Source organism: Opisthorchis viverrini (assembly GCF_000715545.1).
Source record: "Opisthorchis viverrini unplaced genomic scaffold opera_v5_39, whole genome shotgun sequence".
NCBI classification, from domain to species: Eukaryota; Metazoa; Platyhelminthes; class Trematoda; order Opisthorchiida; family Opisthorchiidae; genus Opisthorchis; species Opisthorchis viverrini.
In genome coordinates, this window is record NW_008751696.1 from 1,941,208 (window position 1) to 1,961,056 (window position 19,849).

General features: G+C 43.2%; 1 protein-coding gene across 1 annotated transcript; it reads right to left on the reverse strand.

The window, feature by feature from the left end:
• Positions 1-774: 774 nt before the first annotated feature.
• Positions 775-10,600, reverse strand: T265_03002 (hypothetical protein; the record flags this gene model as incomplete). The annotated part of the gene is made up of 5 exons (XM_009167381.1): positions 775-915; positions 3,276-3,377; positions 4,340-4,466; positions 7,330-7,443; positions 10,497-10,600. The coding sequence occupies 5 exons, from the start codon at positions 10,598-10,600 to the stop codon at positions 775-777; spliced, it is 588 nt and encodes a 195-aa protein (XP_009165645.1).
• Between the last annotated feature and the right edge of the window lie 9,249 nt (positions 10,601-19,849).

Consider the following 19,849-nt stretch of genomic DNA (forward strand, 5'->3'; position numbering starts at 1 on the left):
CAGCCCAAGACTGGTTTCGTCCTTCTTGGGGCTCATCAGGTAGGCGCATTTCCCGGGTTTACGTCAACCTTATGTTCTACTTGAAACCAAATTGCACGAAAGTAGCGAATATACACTCATTTGCAAAGTAATTTGGTTTTGCGAGAGACTCACCCGGAACCCAGTTGAACCTCTCGTTTGTGATTTTACCAGGTAACTGAATGTGCTGCACCAGGCCGCCTCGTGTTTTAGTCGCTACGATATCGGGGATATCGCGATACATGTATATTTGTAATGAAACACATTCAGTTGCCTGGAAACACCACAAAAGAGATATTCAGCTGGGTTCCAGGTGAGTCTTTGGCTAAACCGAAGTAGTTTGCAAATGAGTGTATATTCACATTTCAAATCATTTTATCAAGAACGCTAAAGGATTGTGCACTTACCATTTATAAAAAAACTTGGAATTCTCATCAAAAATGTTCGAATATGCTACTGACAATAGTCAGTAGAAGTAGAACCTTTCAGTTAATTGACACCGGGTTGACTAGTCGTGAGACAGCCGAATTCTAGTCATCTGTTGTTAGAAACCTTATCCTCGAGGTGTGAATTCCTCCAATCTGACTTTTCTGTCGCATTCTCACCCAGACAAAAATCGATGACTTGACTGGCTTGAATCTGAGTGATATATATGTCTCGGATTGCGTGAATTTCATTTACCAACGACATCATTGAGGCACAGTAGCACTACAAACGCAACATCAGAACCCATTCTTCCAGTGAGAACGCATTATTTCACACAGTTATGTCACACATCCGTTCTGTCAAATCGGAAGAAGATGAATGTAGAAACTGTCTGGGCGCTGTGCACAGAAAACGGATTACTTTGGGTTCGCAAAGTTGCATGACCACTATCAGAAGAATCAGTGAACCTCGCTGTATAAAAGTTGGACAAATCAAATCTAACCGCTTGTTTCATTCCCAGAAAGCGGTCGTGAATTGGGAACTATCCACTGTCCACTGAAATCTGGGCAGATATCACGGTTGGATTGTGATTGACAGTGAGGCGGAAGGGGTATTTAGCAGTCAGTCATCCCTTAACTAGCTGTCAAGATACCATTCACATCAAGAAATAATTGCACACATCTACCACATTGAATACTCCGATCTGTGTCAAGTCCTTATGTTGAAAGCGCCACACCTCGGATTAAAGTTTATAAAGATATTTAACAAACCAAAACTATGATTCAATTCTCGGGTTAACCTGCCTTTTTTCAGGCACACCACCGTAGGCACTCTTGACGAGATCGAAAATCAGCTTACATCATGGTTGTACTTACATCCGGGTATTTAACTAACGACTTCAGACTGTTTTGTACATTATATAATTTGACACGAAAAAGTCATGGCTTCAAAAGTTGCCGGGTCCACGTAAACTAGAACGTCGAAATTGGGCGTAATAAAAAATTTATAGTTTCCCCAACACTTGGCATGCCACCTAGTGCTGTACCCCCCATCCTCCTTGTTCTCCTAGGGGATGTGATTATCGCAACTGGAAGTTTTTCAACTGCAGCCAAACGTCAGGGTAAAAGCCACTTGGAACCATAAGCTGGAGCTGATCGACTACCGAAAGCATAACAGCACAAAGTTCCAAGATTTACCGGTGAGCGTCACAGGCACTGATGGTGAGGAAACGTATCGGCTTATTTGGGGCTCGAACGCGCTTACTGTTTGTTGATCAGGTGGCTGCTGTTGATCTGCTTACTGGTCTTGCATGCAAGTGCTTTGTCATCATCATCATTGCGCGATTGGGGTCCTTGGGTGGGGTCAGCCTCATCTATTTGGATTTACATAATTTTCACTTGATTTGACTGGTTTATTGGAACCCGTACTTTTTTCAGTCCCACTTTTTCATGTCCACTTGTCTTGTGTTATGGTTTATATTCCTAGCATTTGATTAACGCCCTGGGTAGATTCTTCAGGAATACCTTTTTCTATGTTCAGATTGGTCTATCTCTGATTGGTGTTGTGTCGTGGTTCGCCTCCTATTAGTTTGAATGGTTCTCAGGGCGGTTCCTGTTTTTAGCAGTTTACTTTTTAGTTATGATTAGCATGTACTTAGTTTGTATTGTGTTGTGATATGGTTTTGTCGAGTTAACCTGACTGGTTGATCGTCTTCTTGTGCTGGGAGAGGTCCTTGCGTTTTGTTGTGAGGGCGCCTTTCATTCTGCCTTCAGTTGGAGTTCTTTAACCTGTTGGTTGTATGCGCATTCAAGTCAGCAATGGGTATCGTATATCGACGAATAAGTCGCCATTTCAAAAGGCCAAAGCGATAACTATGAAGGTGAAAAATATCGACCTTAGATACACAACTAGATGTTGTTATGGTCAGGGCCTTTTGGGATTAATAAACCCTGTCCCGCAGATATAGTGAAAAGAAGAGGCCTTCGATAGCAATGGGTATCGTATATCGACGAATAAGTCGCCATTTCAAAAGGCCAAAGCGATAACTATGAAGGTGAAAAATATCGACCTTAGATACACAACTAGATGTTGTTATGGTCAGGGCCTTTTGGGCTTAATAAACCCTGTCCTGCAGATATAGTGAAAGGAAGAAGGCCTTCGATGCGGAGTTATCTGTTAGAAAATGCCAACTAGAACAGTTGCAGACTATTGGACAGGGAAGCAAAACTCTCATATGCATCTTGTTCACAAAATTGAATATCCATCTTCTCTTTGAACGCGTCTTCCTGAACTTCCCTGGATATTCATTGACTGTTGCTCAATTTCAAGCGGATGTACAGAGCGACTCTACAAATTCCGTAACAGATCTCACTTTTCAAGAGATACGAAGCGGATTTACGAGAAAACATACTACTCACATGCCCCCCAGCAGTAGTATCACCGTTACAATAGTAGCATGAAACGAGGAATGCCACTTGTCGCGTTTAACTAAGAGGCTGAAATGTATTTACTGGGTGGTCAAAATGAACTAGGTGCTCAACAGCGAAGGAGGCCCACTAAGAGTCGAATTGCCTTCCGTGCACTAATTTAGCGAATTCAGAATATTTTCAGTCATTTCTATTCACATCATTTTCTCTTAGCTGTCCTACTCCTGTCTTGGCGCAGCTAATCCAGTGAGTCCACCCCAAAAAGCGAAAACACTGGGTTCGATTTTCGCCCAAATCAAACCTCATGAGTAGTGCATGCTCTTCGATCCCACCGGACTTCGAACTGAGGTATCTGACATGAAGTATAATTTTGTTACCACCACCCAAGCACCGCGCTTGATGCACCTGAATTATCACGTCTGAACAGCTAAATGGGTGATATAAATCGTTTGCCTGACACCTATGGCCCAGTTGGCCTCGCAAGTGAAATGTTGGGGGTTCATATCCCTGCATGACGGAGAAGATATGGTGACGCTTTGTTCTAATAAGAACGAAACTCGAGTCCAGTGCTCTCACCCTTTGGTGTGGAAATACTAGAATAATTACTCAAACACAGGAAGAGGATTGGCTGAACGAGAGTGCTACAAATGTCAGTTCCAGTTTTTTTTCATTCTCCGTATGGACTAACATGGTCGTGTTAGGCACAGCATCAGACATCTTCCTCAGTCAAACGTCCTGCCCTGTCAACACCATGCGGGTACAGTTAGAAGTTATCAGAGGACGGGGATGGCGTTTGACCCTCATGAACGGACTAGTAGCTAATCACTTATTTGCATCTATCTTCACAAACTCAGTCACTAGAAAGTGTCTTTGTAATTTTTCTCGATCGTCACATCGATATTTAGCTCCTTTGAAATAGTGCAGTGGAGCACGTCCGTGAATTCGAACGACTGACTACGGCTATGCTAATTCATGCTGTGCAAAAATCGCGCTATTCATGGCTCGCACCAGCAGTCCTCAACATGTCCTCAAGTAAACACTGTTGTCAGGACAGCTGATCACGATATTCTCATGAGCACCACGTCCTATTGTACGAAGTACAACTGTTCCACATCCACCAAGTTATTCTGAAAGACACAAAATCGAGTAACTCCTTGAAGCAGTTAGCCGAGTCTGACTGGAAATGCTTTGAGTGGAAAACACCCAATGGTAGTCGAGACATTCAAACTGCGTTTTAATAAAAAAACGAGTAGTGTTTTGACTTGGTTTTGTAATACATTCGGCCCTAACGGTAAGAAGTGCACCAAATCTGGCATTGAACATTTTAAGGGTACACACCTCAGGTTTGATAGAGGAATGCAGATGTTATTTTTCAGGAACGCACGAAATCAAGGCATTTCGGTTGATTGTTTATCCAAGATGTTACGCACACGAATGTTTCTTACTCCTTTTTTATGTAGTGTTTGAACTTGTTTGAACTTCACAAACAAACGCCTGTTATCCTTTGACTTCAAAGATGAAGTGGTCAGAGGATTTCGGTATGCTCTGTTACCTGGTGTTGTGTAGAATGATACACTGGAATACGGAAAGACAATTCTACCAAAGGATAAAACAGTAACCTCTACCTGAACGAACTTCAGAGGCCAGAAAGACAGTGGCTAGCTCTGTGGTGTAACATCAAGCGAACGTACAGCAGAACTTTGTGCGATATCTCCGTAGCATTTTGACATTGCTCGTTATTTGACCTCCGACAGTGCCGCAGAACAACGCCAGCCAAGACAAGCACCATCCGACACCATGACTGAACCCTCTCTTTGCTTGTCCTGGATAAACGGTGGTCTAACCTATGTCTGCGTACATACTGTTGGGGTGTTGAACAAGCAGTGACGATCCGATCCCAATAATGTCATCGCCTGGTGTTCGAAATCTCGAGGTTCACCAGCGGGCAGCCGGAGCCATTCAGCCTACAAGTGCCTCTTAGATTGCGCAGTATACTTCCGTCCTGATGCTTGCATTTCTAAGATGTGACCAGAACTTGCCGAAGGCGTCTTCGTCCAAAACACCTGCTGACCTTGATCGAAGCACACAGTATTTTGAAGTGTATTCAATTGCTCCAAAATGGAGAACTTGTACCGTACATTAACTTAGTCAGAACTAGACTTTCGTTTGAAGGTGACCCATAATTTGTGGTTTTTTTGCTAGTGCGTATTGCAACTAGTTCGATCAATCTACATTTGTACATGTGTAGGCATATTTACCACAGACATGCATGTGAAAAATTGCGCCCGTTTCGCATGAATGTGCTGCTTTTCAAGTCCGGTGCTTCAACGATTTCGCGCAGACACGTGGTTAATTAACTAAAGCCGTAATGTTACATAATCAGAACCAATTAGTTGAGATTTACGCACTACAAATCAGCCAGTGTGCTTGCTTCCAAAACGGTTAACGCAAGACGTTTAGGTCAGCGATTACCCATCTAGCATTTGCGTAGAAATCTCTGAACATCAGAAAGACGAGCACCGTAATCAGTAACCATTGTTTCAAGAACAGAAAACGATCTGAATAAATTCAGTTTATTCATGATGGTGCTGTGAACCAAAATCCTACGTGTGGTTAAAAGAGTTTCCCTCTGGAAGTGTGGAGGTTCCATCTGCATTTGTGAGTGGCGACATATTCCCGTGATCTGGTCTGACGCAAGTTTTGATGCTTGTGTATTCTCTCAAAACCAGTGCGTTTCTGTCCTTAACAAGGAGCCATCGATTTGGCCCTCGGTCTCATCGTCTTCCCCTCGTGATACTTTCTATGCCTAGCTTAGTCCCATTGTTATCCAGTACTGCTTCCACACGCAGATTGTCGCAGCAGACAACTCACATCAGTTCGAATAGATCGGACGCAACTCAACCATACGATTGATGGTGTCACCTTTTTGGTTAAACCATGGTTAAACCCTCCGTTATGTGCAGCAAGATCCATTCATGTGCTTGTGTCCAACACTGGCTTCGGATTGCACTCTTCAGCTTTCCACTTGGACAGCTCAAATGCTGATAGTGGGGGTTGGTTAGTCTTCCGGTAACCCGAAGATGTTTTCCTGCAACTAGTTCAAACGGAATAAACCAACTGCAACAAGACTTGCCTTTCCAAAAACAAGACGTTCTCCAGGGTCTGGATCTCATGGTGTTCCTCAGTTGTCCTTCAAAAATGTTTGTTTTATCATGAGGAACATCAGAGTAAGACGAATTTTTATAATATAACCTAATTGAGATCTTTAAGGTGTAGCGCTGATCGCAAACTACAACGTTCCGGTTAGGCGTGGTTAGGCAATCCGGTATTTTAATCTGCGAATTTGTGAAGTCATTCAACGGTAACTACCGACAACAAACGGATTGGTTCTGCCATTACAAAAACTAGTGAAACACGGTCTGTTTGCCTGCCGAACAGCGCACGAAATATTTGGTCCACATAAACTCCAAGTGGAAACAACAGTTTCCCGATCGAAAAAAATATTTGCAACTTGTAGGAAAAATAGCTCGCGATCAAAAATATAACACATATATAATGACTGTGTGGTTATTCTACTGTTAAGAGATACAACATATTGCGTTCCGGTTGATAAAGTTTTGAGTTCATTTACTGTTTTTTGGTGGACTCTTGCGATCACAGACAGCAACAAATCAGGATGAGATGATGTGCACATGTTTAGAATGAAAACTAACGTAGTACGTCCGACCTGAGGTAGATGGTTTCAAAGACCCTAGTCAGCAGTCACGAAGGGCTACACATTGAATCTGTTGTTGAAACTGGAAATCGCACAATCTACCAGGGTATAATTCTTTAAGAACTTTCGTTTCATGCGGACGATAGATCAACCTTGGTTGGTCGTTAACACAGACCTGGGGACTCTACCACACCCATAACGAAAATAGTAACCATTTGTGCCTGAAATTCCTCTTTGAGTTTGGCATTTTGGGTGTTCACACACCATAGTTGCTTTTGTAAATTGGATTCCAAGCGTAATTACCCTTGAGATCACATGTATATACTAACCCGTTCAGTGGCGATTTAATTAGCAACTTGTGCAGATAGAGGACTAGTAACAACGATGAATAGCCTTCAGTGTTCATGGCTGTTGATGTGATGACTGAGCCGGATATTTTTGCTGTAGACATGTGCTACTTATCCTGCATGCTTGTCATCAACGTGCTATTGGATGAACCTGCATGTTTACGTATGGTCTTGGGGCGGCCTTGGTTTGTCGTTGGTGTATGAATTGAACATTTCGCTCGGTTTGTTGGTTGGCTGATACTTGGATGACCTTGGGACCTTAACTTCAAAGTTCCCTACCGTGAACTTCGTTCGCTTGCCTTCCGCCTTGTTTAGTCCTTCCCTGGTCTGATGTCACCATTATATCCATTGTCCCAGTTGAGTTCGAGAGAGGTCAGTGGTTGGTGCGCGAAATTACCGACTGAACTGTAGTTCGAACCCAATCCCCGCATCTGGACTGTTCCTGTCTAAGCAACCTGGCGGTATCCTAGCCCTCGTGCTTCCGTCGGGTGGCATGGCAGCTAGACACAAGCTGAACTGGTGGTCATTTACTCGTAGTGGTAGATAGATAAGAGCGAATCCTATGAGTCGATTGATCGAGCATGTTGCGAAGTCCATTGTCTGAAATCTGCATGCTTTTCCCACATGTCCAAACACTAAGACTTCCACTTTCCCAACTCTTATTTACGCTTCTCCTGCTAGTGAAATATGTTGATTAGGAAGCATGTATCGTTTCCTCTGATAGATGCTCTGTGTTCTCTCAATTCGTGTTAGATATTTTCTTCCAGTCTGTCCAGCATAATGTTGATGACTGTTCGCGTTCTCATGCACATCATGCCCTTCGGGGATGACCCCAATTCCTCAATACAGCAGAAGAATCTTGGTTTCATGGTAACCTTGCCGGTAATTGATTTGTTCATGATGTGAGGAGAGACTGATATTTGCTTATTTGCTCTTGTTGTTATCCTCAATACAGCAGAAGAATCTTGGTTTCGTGGTAACCTTGCCGGTAATTGATGTGTTCATGGTGTGAGGAGAGACTGATATTTGCTTATTCGCTCTTGTTGTTGGGGTTACTGCCTGGAGCTCTTTCTATTCACGTTCCTCCTGACGGAACTTCTGGAGTGTCCGTTGGTGTCTAAATAGTTGAGTTTAGGTCATTTCCCCCCTTTATTCTCAATCCTGTCCCCGATTCCTTGGATAGGAACTCGTTTGTGACTGGACATATGAAGTGAGAGGTCGGTTTTTTTATATGTATGCCTTTTTGGAGTGCTCTGTCATAGTCAAGCTGGCACAGAATCACTGACTGGAAGTGTTTACATATTGGTGAACAGGACTAAAGACAAAGTTTCATAAAAGTACGTGTACCACGTGTTCAATGGTCAGAGGAGACTCCTATTAAACTATGGTGACAAAGTAGGTCGCGCTCACTGAACTAAAAATGTGGCTACCACAAAAATGAACGAACCCCAGGAGCTGGGAACTCTGGATGGCTCAGTGGCTAAGGCACGGATATGCTAACTGGAAGGTCCGTGTTTTGAAAGGCTGTGTGTCATCTTGTGGTGGGGGAAGAATCCAGTACCGCAAGAACCCTGCATGCTGTACTGGCTGGAACTCAGTTCTTAGAGTGTTATTCAGGTCAGGAATGCTAACGGGGAACAGGCTAAGGGAAAAAAACGAGTTCGCGTACTGCGACAAGTCATATTACGAGGTGGTATGGAGATAAAGTCGTATTGTCCCTTGCGATGGGAATGTGAAGAAAATAAGGCGTTTCCTTCGGAGGTCAAGCACTTCCATATTTATGGAAGCAGCTATGCTTCTGTTCTCCGAGAAAGGATGGGTTAGTAAAGACCAGCCTTTAGATCCGCAGTTCGATCACCCAACGGTTGACCGTGATCACCACTGCATTATTCAGCACGGTGAAATGCCTTTAAAACCAGAGTCTGGTTTTGCTCAAAGGACACATGCTGCGCGCAAACGCATTGAAATTCATACAGTAATGCATTAGGTCCTGCGTCCTCGGCCAGCCTACAAATTGGGTCAAATTACTCCTTGGTTCCGAGAAAAGTCCCTTTGAGAAAACTTCAACAAGCGCTACCTTGCGGTTCAATCTTTTGAATCAAAGGCTACTGGCGGGGGTCTCCGAACAAAACCCTACATTCTCCCACTGCACTGTGTGCCAGACTTTTGAGTCAAAGGCTCAAGGTGGGACACCTGGACCAAACCCCGTTCTTTCGCCCGGACAACCAGGAACTTCAGTTCGCCCTCACATGTCCATTTATTGACTCCTTCCCACAAGTTCCTCACGCACATCCGTCTGATTCATTTAGCTATAAATCATCTAACCGCTGCTTGATATCTAAGTTTCTGTCCAGTAAAATAAACCAAAATGAATCATTGATAATTCCAAATTATATATTATAGATTGCTACTTTCAGCGTTCATACTCACTGTCAAATTGTCCCACAGGTAGCTCTGGCGCAGAACTTGCCTCCCTTTTTGACCTGTGTATGTTGAGCTTCAAAAATACGCATACAAGACCTCATTTTAGCCATACACCTCATACCGCTAGGGACATACGCAGACATTTTCTATTACTATTCGGGCGTCTTGTGATGCTGATACAACGGCTCGTGGGTGTTGTGCTTAGCCCCAGGGCTGAATGTGCAGGAAATGCAATCTAGAAAAAAGCATAATTCCAGCAAACCGACGATATAAGCACAATTTACATTACGATTTGATTCGCTGGCGTGAAACGGCGTTTACTCTGTAAATCCGTATGCAAACACAAGATTGAAGTAAATCTTGAGGTATTCCAAAACCATTCTAAGTGTTTCTGCATCAATGACGAAGTCCGACTGCCCGATAGCTGAAATGAATGCGGGAATTTCGATGAAGAAATCGTTCCACTCTGTCGATTGATCCACATTCATGGAAATTTTTCCACACCTGGTAGGGTTCCGAATAATACTTGCCTGCTTGAGGGTGCTGCGTGTTAAGTGAATTACAAGAAAATCTGTTAAGGTTGTCAGAACGAATGAATAGTTTGCTCTACATTACAAGATGAATGCACACAAATAGCCTGTGACAAGTTCAACCGAAACTGGCATGCTATGAGGCTCTTCTGAAGACAGTCCACATGGCCCTTGAGAGCTTTAACTAGGTCAAATAGGGCGATTTCCCGAGCTCCCATGCAGCTAACATGCGCTATTCTAGCTAAACGGTCACCAGCCGAGCACATGTATCGCAGACTGCAGATGATGGATTTATACTTCAAGTGGAAGGAAGTCATTTGCTTACATACAGCACGAATTGGCAGTTGAGTGGCTATTTAAAGATAAAAACTCCCTCTCCATTGGAGGGGCATGCGATGATGGACGAATCCAAAGTCATCTCGCCAACAGACAACGTCCCCTGTATGACGTTTGTACTTTTACATCTCAGTGGCGTGCGAATGGACTTAACGAAGTACTCTGTCCCATTTTTCCCAACTATCATTCTGGAAGTTCTTTAAGTGTGATCGTGCGGCTATCTTATTGTTAGGGAGCGAGATGTATCAAGTGGTCAGAGCTCGAATTTACTGACCGGAAGGTCCGTGGTTCGAACCCGACCTCTGCCTTTCGGCTTCCACTGTCTAGGCGCGGGCAACTTAGCAGTATCTCAGCCCTCGTGCCTCCTTCATGTGGCATGGCAGCTAGGCACCGGAAGGGTGTTAACGCTGAACTATTATTATTATTATTATTATTATTATCTTGTTTTTGCACTGACAGCTAGAGGGGTTGTTTTAGCGAAGACAAAGCATCCTGCATCTAATCCACGGTCCCACAGCCAGTCACATTAAACGCGCTATTCCGGCAATTTGAGCATGCATGCTGATAGTTTCCGCTTTGTTAAACACGGCTGCAAGCTTTCCACTAACGTGGATTTGCTGCTGTGGGTACAGGCAGTAATGTAAGGATGCGTTTTGGCTTCAGCTGCGCCGAGCTGTAATGGTAGATCTAAGAAGGGCGACACCGGTGGTTATCCGTTAAAGAGTTTTCAGCAACCTCATGTTCCATCAAGAAAATATGCTACAGTTGGTGCGTATTACAAACGAGGTATTAGTCTGCATTCACCTGAGACTCCCGTAAATTAAAATTGGTGAGTAAATGAGTGCAATTCGGGAGTTTTGTACCTTGATGACTGATCCTGGTAAGCAGATTTCTGATCTACTGTGAATACTCGATAAAGTTGCAACGTTGCATCGATTCAGACCATGCCGGTCGATCTTCGGCCCCAAGTAGGGGCTGTAATCATCAGCAACCTGATGATTACAGTCATTAACTAAAGCACTAAATCGTTTGCCGATAGCGGGATATATAATCTCTTTCCCCCTTTAACCAAGAATATGTCCCACTGTGATCTGAAGCTGTTTAATGGTGACACACAAATCTTGAAACGCATGAAACATGTGTGCTTCTGTAGATCTGGCCTATTGTTTTAAGTGGCTTATTTCGAGAATTTCCCTTGCCACGGAATATTCTGACTTAGGCTGTAGGATTTTTCGTTGTCCCAAGGTGATTTCACAAGAGCCTTTGTAACCTTTCCGTCCTTACCACTAATAAGTTTTGCATTAATTTCCCTTGCCACGGAATATTCTGACTTGGGCTGTAGGATTTTTTGTTGTCACAAGAGCCTTTGTAACCTTTCCATCCTTACCACTAATAAGTTTTGCTTCCGCGGTCAATCGAGATAAACATTCTAAATGCTCCACTCCTTTCACATTGGGAATGAAGTAGTTTGACAAAACGGGACGAAATCAAGTCCCCCCTTCTTAATCCCGTCGCCTATCTAAACGGGTGTTCCTAATCTGCACGCTACTGGAGGGGAAGAGGGAGGATTCAGAACGACCCGAACAGATGCCATGTGTATGAGCAAGTGTCAAAGGCCAACGTGAGTGGCTCACTTGAACAAACTGATAACCAATGGTGCATATCAGGAAAGGTCATCTGGCTTGTGCGGGAAACCCTGTAGATTTCAGCACCGGTGAATAAAACGCACATACCAACAGTTCATCGGAACCAGGGTTAAAGACAAGTTTGACTGGAAACATTTAACAATGAGACTGATGTGGCTACAGAGATCTTAGGGTGAGATCTGCTTTGCTGACAAGAGTATGGGGCAATAGTGAAATGGATTCGAGAAACTGTCCATTGACTAACCGGTAGGGCTTTTTACTGAATACGAATGCGGGCTTCAATTAACCAATTAACCAATTAACCAATTAACGCTCGGTTGTTTTAATCAATACTGCTGTTTGAGACATCTGGTGACTTCGAACAAAGAAATATGGACCAACCCCAAGTGTTACACAGCATGTCAAGTAATGAACCAATCACGAGCAGGCACATTTGAACATTCAATGCAGTATGCAAAGAGCGGTGATCCATGCTGTTTTTAACCTAATAGCAATCCATGGTTTTGGACGGACAAACTGAGATTTCCGTGGAGTGAAGTGAAGTGGTCGACTTCCGGGAAAACAGCGACTGGCACCATGGTCAATCGCTGAGATTGCAGATATCCGTTTAACACAATGAAGCCACCTGACTTTTCAGCAAACTTGTGACTAGTAGTATACCGTGATATTCCGAATGTCTCAAACATAAGGCGGCCTTTGTGTAGCACATTCAGTTAGAGATTCAGTTGACCCTCCTGTTAAAACTGGTTAAATATGCAAATGAGTTTATTTTTCGATACCTGGCTTCATGTTTTCTAAATTTATCCAATGTGAATCCAAGAAGTTCAGGAAAGGATGCGAAAACTGTGCAGCTCAATGTATGCACCTCCCGAAAGAGAGAGTAAGAGTAAGGAAGAAAGAATGAGATTGTGGTCAGTCATGAGGATATGCGTGCTCTTTGACAGAAGCATCATGTTCCGTCAGCTTTCGAATGTCGGTCAGAGCGATGGAACTCTAAATCCGGAGCAGTCGTCAAAAAACGTACAGTGATGGAAACACACACGATTTTCGAAAGTTAAACTGAACAGAAAAAGTTCCACTCATGACCACTTCAACCTAATTGAAAAACAAATACCTGGTGCTAAAAAATGGAGGGAAAGCAGTCCTAAAAGTGACTTGGAAACCAAGCGGCACTAACTATGATCCAATACGTGTAAACATCCCTAGGAAGATAATCGTAACCAGGACGTTTTTCACCTTTGCATTTGGAAATCTTTAAATAACGTAATACACCAAAACTAATATTAGCATAAAGGAAACTACTCACAAGGTTGCTGGAAACTCTTCGACAGCCCACGACCGGTTTCGCCCTTCTTGAAGCTCATCAGTAGGGTAGGCACAGTCCCCGAGTTTCCGTCAACCTTATGTTCTACTTGATCCCAAATTGGACTGCTTTCGAGAACTACACTCATTTGCAAATCAATATGGTTTTCACAAGAGACTCAACTGGGCTGTCGAAGAGTTTTCAGCAACCTTGTGAGTAGTTTCCATTATGAAAAGGTACTGGGATATCTCGAATATCGTGCCAACTGAAGCACGAGACGGCCTTTGTGCAGCACATTCAGTTATAGAATATCATAAACGAGAGATTCAGTTGAGTCTCTCATGAAAACCAAATTGATTTGCAAATGAGTGTATTTCTCGAAAGCTAATATTATTTTCTCCCGTTATCAAGTAAAGAAGCAGTCAGCGGTCCCGTAATTTTCCGATTCTTGGTGAGTTATTTGTTTCATTCGCCAAATGGTGACATTTGGACCAGGAGATTAGGAACGCAATTCCTGAAAAATGTTTTTAGTAAGTCGATTCCTAAATTCGACGTTGTAATGCAGCATAGTGAGAAAATCTGGCAAAAACGCGTCTATATATGACTTTCTTTTCTGAAAGTTGTGCTTAGCAAAGTTATGATAATAATCACTAAATTTGATAAAAGATGGGTTAATTACACTCATCTGATTTGGCGAGAAACAAATTCGTGCAAATTTTCTAGTGTGAGGACCGATCGAATGCAGTATGAATCATTTTCCTGTATGATTTAAGTTTCTGTGACTTCTTTTGATGCGGCCGGATAGAAGTGTGAAATTTCACGAGGAAGTTAGTGGAATTATCAGATATGGATATACCGCGCACCATCCGTAGTGCATCAGAAATATACGTAAACAAGGACTGAGAATGAAATGTTTTCCGATGTCTTGGTGACCTGACCTGGAGTTCCTACCTAAATAAACAAAATATTTGGGCAACCGGTCACGAGCTATCACCTGGATGCTATTTGCCTAAACCACGTCAGCAACACGTCAACCTGCTTTGTTCTGTAAACCAAAAAGGTCTGTAAGTGATGCCAATCTACACTGGAAAGCCAAGAAGCACTGTACTACTGTTTTACGCATATTGTGAATTACCAACAGCGCGCATCTTACACAACTCCAGTGGGGATCTTCGAATCCACATTCTCCGGGCAAGTAGTTTGAGCACGTAACCATTCAGCTACGAGAGTGTGATCATCAGTGTAACTGACTCACATTTAGACAGGATATAACGCCCATTATCATCCTTCGCAGAAGTCCTCTTTAGAACTTCTCGTCCTTTTTGAGAGCCGCTATTACTGTGCCCCCTACCTGATCCTTTCAGCACATCCCGACTCGCCACTCTCCTGATAGCAGCTTGGCAACATGCCATCATTTGGCTACGGCAGGCTGCTCAACAGTGCTGGTGAACCGTATCTGTCAAGAGTGTAGGTTTACATTAGGCATTACGCGTCATTTCAAGGCAGAATAAAACAGTAAAACAAAAATACCGTATAATATCAAAAATCACCACTTCATGTTCCCATGAGGAACCCAGTGAAGTTTCATAAAGGAAACTACTCATAAGGTTGCTGAAAACTCTTCTACAGCTCACGATCGGTTCCGCCCTTCTTGGGGCTCATCAGGTAGGCGCAGTCCCCGAGTTTCCGTCAACCTTATGATCTACTTGAACCCAAATTGGACTGTTTTTGAGAAATACACTAATTTGCAAATCAATCTGGTTTTCATGAGAGACTCAGCTGAATCTCCCGTTTATGATATTCTACAACTGAATGTGCTGCACACAGGCTGCCTCATGTTTCAGTCGGCACGATATTGGAGATTTCGCAGTATATTTTCATTGAATTCCCCTGAATGGATCTTTAATACACTGACCTCAACATACTTACTCTATAGCATAAATGAGCTCTGATGACTTGGTCTTAATTCGGTACTGGAAAAAGTCCAATTTTTCGCCATTTAAAAAGCAAACAAACTTATCATCATTTTTTCCTGCCTGAGGGTTAGAAAACCGAAACCAGATCCTATTTTGCAACCAGTGTAGAATATTTTCAGTTGGTTTCGAAAAATGAGCTGTATTCAATTATCCGAAAGCAGATTGAATTGTCAAAGGTGATGAGGTTGGTAAATGGGCAATCGGTCGTTTGTTATTCCCATTGGACTCAATTTTCTTGCGAAAGAAGTAGTCAAGAATACAAACCGTCGTGTTTGGTGGCACGACACAAAAAATGAAATGGATAAGAAAGTAGACGCTTGCCAGATGTGTGAAAAATGAATGGCTAGAGATTCCATATAAAAAATTGATACATTCAGGACAGAGTTTGGCCCTGGCTTATAACGGACTTGTTCGTTTGACAGGTCAAACACTTTATCTTGACCCCACACATCTTGTTGTGTGTTCTCCCAGAAATGTTGACCTTGACAGCAGTCATTCACCTTATAAGGTTAACTTATTTGGAGCTTAGAAAACACGTTTGCACTTCACAGTTTATAAGGACTGCCAATCTAGCCTTTTGTAAATTTCTGAAAGCGTATCCCTCCGCAAGAAACACCAACATCACCTGATCCAATTGGTCTACGTCCGTCTGTGATATCAGGCAGTTGCATTCAAGACTTACGTGTAGCACAGCAAAAAAAATTTAAATGAATATTTTCTTCTATCATTTGCCTATCAATTTGGTTTTCACGACAGACCCAACGGAATCTGTCGTCCATGGTATTCTTTAAACTTGTGAGTAATTTCCTTTGTCAAAGAGATTTCGTCCTCTTAGTGTTTGCTGAAAAACCGATTGGCACGACTAAGGTAGCCAATGGGTCGTTGTTCGAGGCATCGAACCAGCCAATCTTAGTGCTCAAGCAAGCAAAGGTTCGTCTGTTCAGACGTGAATATTCAGGTCTCTTCTAGTGTGTGCTGAGGCCTCACCTGTCAGATGTCGGGAGCTCAAACAATGGCGCGGCTGATGAGGTTCGATAGGAGCAACACTCTAGTCTAGTGCTTCCTACTTTTGGGCTGGACTCACCGGAATAATTGCTCTAGTACGGCTGGAGGACGGTTCAGACGCAAGGTATGTACGAAGGCTATATGTCGATGTGAAGCTTGTTCTCTAGCTGTGTTGATGCTCGACAGTACAAAATGGTTGCATGATCCTCCATCATCCGCATATTTAAACCCAGCTCTCCTCCTACGACCTTAACAAGCCTTACCTCTCTCAGGCTTCGTATCAAACAAGAAAATAATTCTAAAGGGAAAACCTAGCTTATCTTTTCAGCCCTATTGGACTGCGGCTCTGAACGAAAAGATAAGCCGTCCAGCGCTATAGCAGGAGGTCCAGTCCTCAAAACTAAATTCACCCACCACTAAGTCAGTTGGACAAACTTCAGAATTTTTTAACAGTACTGCGCAGTACTGTGGTCCTTCTCCTATGACACTGACCACACGAATATATGTAGAATGTCCTAATGATTGAGGCTATCTGATCATCGTGCAGTTATTCTGTTTACTTCCTTGAATATTCCCATAGTTGCAACAACAAAAACAGTAACGCAAACGACTGATTCCACCATCCGGTGATCAGTACACATTTAATGGTTAAAATAGGGATAAATGATGCAACAAAATGAAGTGGAGACGATCAAAAATGGAAAAATGAAATTCATAGGTAGTAATACTAATAACTGAATCCAAGTCTCACTTTATTGGGTGCTGCGAGGCGGTCTAGAGTGCCGTCGGATTAGACAGTCGACCGATTCATATCACATGTTCAAGACAGATTCAGAGTGGACAGCAGAGTACCGACTGCTTTGGCGATACCGTTGGCTGGATACTGGTAGTCTATCTGGTAGCCAATATGCTGCTGGGGGAAATGTTGGTAGCTCAGACGGCATAGATAGTCGCGGGTTTGTTCACCGAGCTGGTCAATCTGACAGCAAACTTTTCATCTTTAATCGAGGTGATACCGTTAGTGTGTTGCTAGGGTGCGGAATGGGGCGTAACGATGGGTCATTGGCTGTGCACAGCCCCTAATGATGTCACTTCAAAAGGTGATGAAACGTTTGCAGTCAGGCTGATCAGCTCAGCGAACAAACTAACGACAAGGTACTCGGCAGATAACGCGAGGCGACTCGTTTGAATGGATTGCGAGTCTCGTGACCATAGTGTGTGACGTAACCGAGGTTGAGGTCAGTGATATTCTGGAAAGAGAGATGCCCACATATTCCATTAGCAAGTTGCTTTGTCGCGCCCCCAGTATATTCCACCGAACAGCAGCAGGAGAAAGAATACACAACCATATACTGGGTAAGGAATGGCATCGTGTCTTTGCAGTTTACTTTGAACGAACAGTTTCCTGTAAACCGAGAACGCCGAATTACAGCCGGAAACAGGCGTTATAGAGACCGAGACAACCCGGGGTTGAAGGTGTCTCCCAAAAGTAGTCTTTGTCGGGTATACCCAATAGATAGGCTTCTTTGCAGGGGTCGTGATAAACGATTGGTTCGGCTGTTTAGACATTCTTAACCACAATTCTCTCCAGATAACCATCAGCGTTGAGCACGTTACGAATGCGCTTCAGTCCACGTATATGAGGAATCGGAAAGTTTCTCCTATCGGTGCACATCAGCGTTTTATATTCTTTGCCTTGCCAGGATTTAAGCCTCGGGCATCTGACATGTGAGGCAAGTAGTTTATCACTACTCCATTAGCACACACGTGACTAGGTGTGTGTGAATTATCACGCCTGAACAAAGGAGAGTATTCCCAAAAACTGACGATGGAGCTTCGTCACCAGCGCAGCATTTGCTCATCAACGTTTTGAACTTTCCCAAGAAGCTCTGTCAAGAAGCTTACTGAGTCCTTGACCGAAATGTTTTCTGCTCTGACTCAAGCTATGGAAAATAGCAGGCAAACATACGGTTGTTTAACAAAAACAAGGAGGCTGTACGAAGTCCAGTACTATTTTAACGGAACTCAAGTTACCGTCAATAGTGCTGACGTGGTTTAGGGACAGATGAGATGGCTTATGCAATCCAAAAAAGATACTAAACATGATAAAATTTTCATTTATTGGTTTTTTAAGACAAGCCTCGACGACACTATCAATCTCAGCTGACAGGAACCTCAGGAGGCCTTGATAAACATTTGGCAAGCCTAAAAAGCGCTCAGCCCCTCGGGTTTTACGCAAGAGGATAAACTTCCCCTGGGATAACGCAATTTGACATCGAATCATCTTTAGATCTCCTTCGAGATAATTTAAAAATTTGGCGGGGACATTGGATGAAGAAACATCTTTCCACTAGAACTGCTACTGAGAAAATAAAGTTACTTTATCTCAAAAACCCATTACCATCATATTCAATTTTGTGAAGAGTAACCGCACTCCTGAGCATTCCATATAAATCTGATACAAACAAATACCTACGCTTCTTAACCGACAATCGAATCAGTCGAGGAATCAGTCAGCCAACCAGTCGTTCAAATGCAACATTCCTTCGGTGCCTAGCTCCCACACCAACCGAAGGAGGGGTGAAATGCTGCAGGGTTGCCCAGGTCTGCAGGGAAGCGATCGATATGCAGGGGTTGGATTCGAGTCGTAGGTCGTCAGGTCACTAAGTGCGCGCCATCGAGCCATCTTTCTTTCAAGTGGTGATCAGTTCCAGACAAGAGCCAACGAATGAGGTTCACCCCAGTTTCATGTTACCACAACAGACATGCTGAATTTGACTTCGTTGTCACTGGTCATTTTCAATCAACAGTGATCATTTGTTAAACCATTAGGCCAATTACTTGAAAATCATCCCGTCCGCCTTGGGAATTCTAGGATATCTAGAACCATTCTGATGGCTCACCGGAAGTGAGATTCATGATACAATTCGGCGTAGTGCTAAACCAGGCAAGAAAACCACTCGAATGCTCTGACTTCATCCGTTGGAAGTGACAAAACTATCCGTTGTCATTCACGCGAGTACGGTGTTGCCTGATTGGCTAAAAAGTAGATAAACATTTCTTCATGGTGTGACTCATTTCTTTGCGGAAATATTCTCATTTTGCGCTGTCTGAAAAATGACTGTAGCATCCACCCCTTAGTTCAAATGCATAACCTGACACAAATTCGACAAGTACTCTCGTTTGCACACGAATCTGGTATTAGCAAGAGACGCGAATGAACCCAGCTGAATCTCTCGTTTACCATGATCCGCTTCAACCTAATGTACTGTACCATGCTGCGTTATGTTTCAGTTGGTACGATTTTCGAGATACCGCAATTTGTTGTTGTCTAGACGTTACACGCTACTCATAATTTAGAGCAGTTTTCAGTAATCTTATGAGTAGTAGCGTTTTACATTTAAACGATAATATCATATAATATTTAATGAACGTAGGTAGATTTTCTCAAACTTGTATGTACAAGCACATACCATGCGCTTCAACCACCGACTTTTGTCTTGCTGGCCAATGCTTTGCCAACTGATCCACCATGTGAGATGGAGCTGGTCTCTCCCCCAGCCGTCTTCCTGCTTGGACTTCTCACTCCATTCGCTACAAAAACCCTTCAAACGTCAGCAAAGGTAGCTAAGCCTTCTATATTAAAGTAGAGATTCCATTCTATCAGCAAAGCCAGTCTGTACTGAAAAGCCAAGGA